At 39.6% G+C, this 7,849-nt stretch overlaps 3 protein-coding genes across 3 annotated transcripts in view; all 3 read left to right on the top strand.

Annotated features, from left to right (window-relative positions):
• Positions 1 to 3,747, top strand: part of LOC145227777 (histone deacetylase 1-like) — a 50,055-nt gene extending 46,308 nt beyond the window's left edge. Inside the window, exons 13-16 of the mRNA XM_080092684.1 lie at positions 1,208 to 1,348; positions 1,756 to 1,853; positions 2,787 to 2,874; positions 3,318 to 3,747. Of these exons, the coding sequence (XP_079948810.1) occupies positions 1,208 to 1,348; positions 1,756 to 1,853; positions 2,787 to 2,874; positions 3,318 to 3,448 (458 nt within the window). The 3' untranslated portion in view covers positions 3,449 to 3,747. The remainder of the gene's footprint in view (positions 1 to 1,207; positions 1,349 to 1,755; positions 1,854 to 2,786; positions 2,875 to 3,317) is intronic.
• An 852-nt stretch (positions 3,748 to 4,599) lies between these two features.
• LOC145230029 (zinc finger BED domain-containing protein 5-like) lies at positions 4,600 to 5,611 on the top strand. Its single transcript, XM_080095380.1, has one exon. It carries the CDS (start codon positions 4,662 to 4,664, stop codon positions 5,277 to 5,279), a length of 618 nt encoding a protein of 205 aa, XP_079951506.1. The 5' UTR covers positions 4,600 to 4,661; the 3' UTR covers positions 5,280 to 5,611.
• Positions 5,612 to 7,023: 1,412 nt separating this feature from the next.
• LOC145230139 (zinc finger BED domain-containing protein 5-like) lies at positions 7,024 to 7,772 on the top strand. Its single transcript, XM_080095516.1, has one exon. The coding sequence runs from the start codon at positions 7,048 to 7,050 to the stop codon at positions 7,642 to 7,644; it is 597 nt and encodes a 198-aa protein (XP_079951642.1). The 5' UTR covers positions 7,024 to 7,047; the 3' UTR covers positions 7,645 to 7,772.
• The last annotated feature ends 77 nt before the right edge of the window (positions 7,773 to 7,849 follow it).

Genomic DNA, 7,849 nt, shown 5'->3' with positions numbered 1-7,849 from the left:
TTACAGAAAACATTTCGCGCCGTGCTCGTTTGAGTTAAGGGGCGACTTCTAGAACAATGATTCTTAATATGTAACAAAAGTTTTTGGATTAGTTTAAACTGTTTATTACGTCACTACTTACATCGTTGTGCATTGTTGTCCATAAATTTTGCGTTGTTTGCACACAATCGGTATATAAAACTCTTGGGGTATGGCTAATTAGCCGGTAAAATATCTTTGTAGACCTACGAAATCCATTATGAGGTTTTAAACCAGGGGTGTGCAACCCTTGATACTGTGGGGCCAAATGCAATTGCCAAAGTTGTTTAACACAAGATGATTTTACTTCGTTGCATGCCAAATATGCTTAACTACAAGTAAAATTTGCATTGCCAGGTCACAAAAAATAGCATCAGATGCATTAATCTTCTCAAAAATATATAATAGTTGGACCCGTTTGTCAGTACATTTGACATCCAAGCGTCTCTGTGGGCCGCACAACCTTTAATGAAGGGCCGCATTTGGCCCGCGGGTTGCTCACCTCTGTTTTAAACACTAGTGTCTAGAAAGATTTTTGACCAGCTCTCAGCCAAATAAATTCGCCACGGCCTACTTTCTAATCATGCGGCGCAATAACGAACTTTCTTCCGTGGCACACTTCACAGGTAAACATAACATTAGTCGTCAAACAGTTTGAGAACCACTGTTCTAAGCTCCCCAATGGTTTCTCACGTTCTTAAACCCCCTTCGGAATATACTTCTTGCACCACCTCCAGGGGCCCATTTTCACTCGGCTATTTAATAAAAATAAACATATGTATAGTAAACACACGTTGGTTGAAAGGGAAAGTTAACAACGACGGCAAACGAAGTTATCCACATCGTGGGGGTTGGTTTTCGAAGTTTAAACTACATTACAATTATGGGGAAAAGGATATTTACGATTATGAGGAGATTTCTTCCCAGCAGAAGCCAGAAACCAGGAAAAATTAAGCGAAATCGAACTTAAACCGCTTTCTGTTGTCAAACGTTGCATCATAATTTGGTTGAATACAAACCAATTTTAAAAAAAGTCTTGGAAATGAGTTTGTACTTGGAAGTTACAATTTAACGCGGATTTGTTGCGCTAAAAGGTCGAAATATTCTATAAAATCGAAATAGAGTTTCCATTTGTTTTTCAAAATATATGAAAAATTAGAAACTAAATGAGGTTTTATTCTCACACCAGTTCGTGCATCGGACAAGAGAATTCAACGGGAAGATGAGTACTCTGATTCGGAGGATGAGGGAGAGGGCGGTAGGAAAAACGTTGAGTCGCATCGCAAGAAGAAGCGAAAAGTGGATGAGAGCAACGATGGGAAGTCAACAGGTGATAACGTCATCGCTTTGGCTTCGAAATTTGAAAAAGAAAATTTATGATGAAAATATAAAGAATAGGGCCGTTTTCAAGGTTTTTAACTGTGCAAATAGTCAAATATTTTTCCCTTTCAAATCACATATTCAAAAAATTAAAAGATATTTTAAAACACCTGAGCAAAGGGCCCAGGGCCGATATTAAATAAGGATATTAAATAGTTAAACAAATAATACTTTATTTGATAACAGTAATAATTGGAACACATGGCAACGGACGTTTATTGTTACAAAACAATGAACATTTAAACATAAAAGGATGTCGCTTTTTCAGTTATTTGGTTGAGTTTACTTATCGCGAGTATTTCGAATCGCTTTGCAGTCCGCGTGTCGCGCAATAGTGACGTCATAATGTGTTGGCAGGTGACAAAGGTGAGGAAGAAAAGAAAGCTGAGATGAAAACGGAAGCAGCACAGGATAAGAATCAAATAAAGGACGAAGAAAAAATGGACACACAACCGGTAAACAGAACATTTTACGTTCTCCCTCAGACTTATGATTTAAGGGAGAAACGTAATTGCCACGTTCGGGTAAATTCTTTCAATTTAAAATGATTCTTACTGGTATTTTCCAAGGATATTTATACATAGCTGGAAACTGACTGAAAGCGACTTTATACTGAGTGAAACTGTTCATACATACATTTAAAAAAAACGGAGTGGACTAGGCCCATAAGCGTCATTATATTGAATTACGCCGGTCTCCCGAAGCACTGTGGCAAGGCATAGGCTGCAAAAATCTCACGTCGTGGGTTCAAACCCCACCACAACTAGATTTTATAGTCGTAATGCCCTCCTGCAGTGTTTCTTAACCTTTTTTGCGCTCGTACCCTTTGAGCTTTCATAAAAAAATTTCGTACCCCCTGTCTACAATGACCGACGGAGTAAATAAAATTGTAATAATAGGAATTAAACTCATTGTATCTATAATTTGGGTGTTTAATGCATGCGTTAAAACAGTATTGTAAGTAGTACAAAATTAACCCTTTCTAGACATAACAAACGTTACGCATTCTTCACAAATATGCCTAAATAGCATATAATTTCACCCTGCATGTTGTACCCCCGGCTTTGATGCTTCGTACCCCCAAGGGGTACACGTACCCCTGGTTAAAGACCCCTGCCCTACTGTATGAAGATGCTTTTAGAACCGGTTTGATCCAATACAACGACTCTCACAGCTGTTTGTTCATTATATAACTGTCTTAACTAAATATCTTTAAATTAAAATATTATACTCTTTAATTAAATTACAGTCTTCTAAACCAGTTACAGTAATATTATTCTATTGCATGTAACTGATCATAGCAGCAGACAACTAAATCTAATAACTTGTTTGGACTGCTATGTAAATTTATGTATTTATGTATCCTATTACCTACTCCTTCTGCACAGAGTACTGATGAACCCGAAAAACCTGAAGCAGCCAAAGATGAAACTCAAAACATCGAGAAAACTGATCCCGCTCCAATAAACGAAGCTGGTTCGTAACTCGCTTAAACGTTTTGTGATGAAATGTAAACTATAAGTTATAAAAACCTCAAAGGAATTAGTTTTAAAATTGACTAAATGAAAACTGTTTAAGACGCCAATGGATGTTTAAGATGAAAACTAACTTTTGTAGCAAATTGCTAACTGCCTGCATTTTTTTTTTTGAATGTTTACTTGAGTTTCAGTCAAACCAACAAAATATTCAAATGGCAGATTTTGCACAAGTGTTGATAAACAGGAATTTAGTTTCATCATTATTTTGCACTACAAATGTTTCAACTGGCTTTACTATGTAAAAAAAATCTTGAATTGATTAAACTAAGTGTTTTTTCTAGTGTGGCCGCGCGAACCCCTGCTAGAAAATTCCCAATTATCCTGGTACCGGTTTTAGTTTGATTCTAACCGGTTTTACAACATGTATTTTCACACTCTCAGGTAAAAAAGAAGTCCCTGCCGCACAAGAAGCCGCCAAAACCACTCAAGATGCTCCCGCGCCACCAGCGGGCGCAAAAGATGCAACTGATGACGTCAAACCTCCAAACGATGACGAAAAAATGGAGCAGTGACGTCACCAAAAAAATATTTCCATCTCGAAAATGTTCAGTTTTCAGCTGATGTGGACATTTTTCTGCCATCGTTGACATCGCAATGCCGACAAAGTGACGTCACAGTTATCTCTGTATGACGTCATCGGTAGGCTTATGATATTGTGTTGATATTTTTGTACAAAGTCTGCAACGGATTCGACTCTCTCCTGTTTCGTCCATAGAAATCATTTCTCAGTTATTTTATCCCGGAATTTTCATCAGTATCTTTTTGTTTTCGCATTTGGCCCGATTGGAAACAATAAAAGCTCCCTCTTGTATTGTACAGGTCGTTTTTGAAAGGGGCAAGTTACGTCTTTATTAGGGATGGGCCGAGCCAGAACCCGAGTACTCGGTACCGAGCATCGCTGTTTTTTTTTAAATTAGCCTATCATCCCAGCGAACATGCGGAGTTTGTGTTCAAAATCTAAGAACAAAATTGACATGACATTATCAATACATAGAAGATGGACATGAATCTTCAGCTCTAAATTAGCCTTTTGTGAAAAACATGTGTATTGAAGCAGTTGAAAACATGACCGAAAAGTGCCTGACTTAACACAGGACTCAGCGCGGGATTCGAACCCTCAACCTGATGATAAATATTAGGGATGTGCCAAAACTGCAAATGTTCTGCTTGATCGAGCACCGAGCATCTCACATTAATGCTCGGTACTCGGCCGAGCACGCTCGGTGCATTATAACGTCACAAAAAATACCCTTTCTACGATTTAGCTCTACATTGTATCGTCTACACTCTACAAGGTCTCTTACGTCACCGGCGGTGTTTCATTAAGCTGTACATGCCCATAAAATACGCGTTTTTCCACTATCTAATACATTTGAAAAATCATTCTTTTTTGTTCATAGACACCCTTTAGACCAGGGTTTCCCAACCGGTGGTACGCGAACACCTTTTGGTATTTTGCGATTTCCGTTTTTTTGCACACAAATCACAAGTGATAACAAAATGTCTGTTACTGAATCCACCGGGTTACGTGTCACTTCTATGTTTGCTCTAACTAACCCATTTAAGGTGCCACCAGTAAGGTAGGCATTGTTTGAAAATAATATGTCTTTGTTCTTATTATTTCGTGGTAGGGATAATACGCCTGTAGTTGAATCAGTGTGCTTGAGAGTTGTAGTCTACTGTAGAAAGTGCGTTACAAACGTTTTACCAATTTGATTTCGAAAAATGTCGAAGCGAAAGTATGACACGGGTTATCTAAAATATGGATTCGTACAAATTGAACACAGAGGCGAGGTTCTCTCGCAGTGCCTGGTTTGCATGAAGACGCTCTCGAATAGTGCCATGAAACCAAGTCTGCTCAAGCGGCATCTTGAAACAAACCATCCTACAAAGAAGGACCAAGATCTTAGCTACTTTCAGCGCCTTGGAGAAAAAGCTAAACAGCAACGCATTGATAAAACAGGCGCCGTGTACCAGAGCAGCTCTGGGAATGTAAAAGCTTCATTTGAAGTTTCCCTCCTGGTTGCCCAAAACATGAAGGCGCATACAATTGCTGAGTCTCTAATTATGCCAGCGGCGAAAATCTTGATTCGAAACGTGATCGGAGTGGAGGCGGAGGCCAAGTTGTCCAGTGTGTCCCTGTCTAATAACACTGTGAAGCGTCGTATTGAGGAAATGTCGATCGACATTGCCGACCAAGTTGTTGCAGCAGTGAGATCTTCAAAGTATGGGTTTGCAGTTCAACTTGACGAATCCACGGATGTCACCAATTGCGCTGAGTTACTGGTATATGTCCGATACACTCAACAATACAAGGTAAATACCAAATTACTGTTAAGTTAGAACTTGTCAGGCACAACCAAAGGAGTGGATATTTTTAATGTTTTGAACGACTTTTTCAAGCGGAATGAACTAGAGTGGGGGAAGTTGGTTGGCTGCACGACTGATGGGGCTCCGGCTATGCTTGGCCGTAAATCCGGATTTCAAGCTCATGTAGAAGCTGTGTCGCCAAACGTCATCTTTGTCCATTGTTTTATACACAGATTCGCCCTTTGCGCTAAAGTGCTGCCGCCAAATTTGTTAGCCTGTTTAAACCGGGTTGTAAAAATGGTTAATGCAGTGAAAACGTCTGCCTTGAATACTCGATTGTTCAAACTGCTCTGCGAAGATCTGGGCTCTCAACTTGGGTTGCCATATTTTATGATACACAATCCCTGACAAAATTTACCTCAGTTGCATTGATCCAGTGGTTTTTAAAGGTTTTCATTAGTTTTTTCTAAACGGTCCAATTGCCATTATTTCGGGGGCCCGTGGTCCTTAAGCTCGAATGTATATTTCAGAAAAACGAAAGTTGATTGCAGGATTTAAACTAGTTGTGCAAAATTGCGCATAACAATGATTCAAATCTGACATCACAGACAATACAAAAAACATTACAATTGTGCGCGAACAATTGCATTTTTGTTAGTTGTCATGCAATAAAGCCTATTGTTTAGCAATGGAGACGGTCGATTCTCACTTTGATTTAAACTTGTCCAGTTGCACAAACTGACGCCAAATATAAACATAGAATTACCCTTTTCGCGGTCACCGCAAAATTGCCTCACGGACCCCAGTTTAAGAACCGCAGCGTTAATCTTTTTTGCGATCCAAACACTTCTATTATGAAATAAATTTCGAAAATTCGAAAGTCACACGCACGGCGACATGAGAAAACGTTATACGATACTCTGATCCTTGTCAATTAACTTTCTGCGAAGGATTCTGTTTAGTTTTTAGGGTAATCTCACTGCTCTTACTATCAATGAAACAATAACCATATATATCAGTGATCGCCAACCTTTACCACTCTAAAAGCCATTCGCACCAATTTCACTCAGGAAAAAAACATTGTAAGCCACAAACACCTTTTCAAATTTGAAATAAAATGCCACTGTATAAAAACGTTTTTATTGTCTCCCGACATTCGACTTTTTGTTGTTATATAGTTCCTTGCATATGAGGTACACTGTTAAAGCAAATGAAACTTCCCACGTTTCCACGTTGCATCGAATGCTGTGGTTTCTTGAGACGCGGGTTTTTATTTGCGTATTTAACGCGTATTGTTAGACAACTAGCAACAAACAGGTATTGTTACGCGCGCGCACACACTGCAAAACGAAAAAGTAACCGTGTGCGTTAACCTGCGCGCCGCCAGTTTACCTCTTTACGTTTCATGGCATAGACGCGGTTGTAGATTACTAGAAACTTTCTCTGTTGGTACATTGATTTCATAGTATATATAATTTTTGTTCTTAAATTCGTGACTTTTAAGTACATTTTAACATTTCTCCCTGACGCAGATTTAAACACTAAATTCCCTGACATGTCAGGGAAAATCCGGACGAATGGCAACTCTCAACATACTTGTCTCGTTTACTATACGGAGGTGCGTTGGCTTTCCCGAGGCAACGCGACGAGACGCCTTTTCGAACTGAAAGAAGAATTATACGGTTTTTTTTTCAAACAAAAGGGCCATGAATTTCAAAAAGACTTTGAGGATGAAATGTTTATCGTAAGATTGGCTTACCTCTCTGATATTTTTGGGGTCATCAACCACCTGAACCTATCAATGCATGGAACTGACTGCACTGTCACTCAGTTTATCTCAAGGCTACGGGCATTTGTGCGCAAGCTGGAACTTTGGTCAAATAACGTAAAAAACAAGCGCTATAGAATGTTCGAACTACTTAGTAATCTTCCGGGAGGATACAATGGCCAAAGTGATGATGAGATATTATGCCACTTCACGGTACTAAAAGCTGAGCTTACTCATTACTTCCCGGATGTGGATTGCTGTCCCTACATCACTAACCCATTTTCTGTGGACCCAGCCGACCTACCTATTGGAACTGGGGAGCAAGAGCAGCTCATCGATATTCAGGCTGACGACACTACACAGGCAATGTACAAGGAATATTCTCCTACAGTTTTTTGGCTGAATATGGCCTCCTCGTATCCCACATTAGCCGGTCGCGCTATACCCCAGTTACTACTATTCCCCTCTACGTGGGAGTGCGAGCAGGGATTCTCTTCAATGATGAATATCAAGACGAAGAGTCGTAACCGCCTTACTTCCCCCGGCCATTATTTCCGATGTGCAGTAAGCAAAGTTGTGCCCCGCATCGATCGACTTGTAGAAGGTAAACAAATACAGATTGCTCATTAAATTTATCTTTTCTTCATTTTTACTTCTTCGTTACATTTGCATTAGTCGATTCGGGAAATAAAAAAGTTATCTTCTCGAAAATACGTTTCTAAAAACAAGTGGTACGCGGCAACAATGCGTTGCCTTCAAGTGGTAGGCGACAACAAAAAGGTTGGGAACCACTGCTTTAGAACACTAGTTACGTATGTTAGCAAGGCATGAATAT

Source organism: Phallusia mammillata, chromosome 5 (genome assembly GCF_965637545.1).
Source record: "Phallusia mammillata chromosome 5, kaPhaMamm4.hap1.1, whole genome shotgun sequence".
Classification (NCBI taxonomy): domain Eukaryota; kingdom Metazoa; phylum Chordata; class Ascidiacea; order Phlebobranchia; family Ascidiidae; genus Phallusia; species Phallusia mammillata.
Note: the sequence above shows the minus strand (reverse complement) of the source record. Positions and strands in the feature narration are given on the sequence as shown.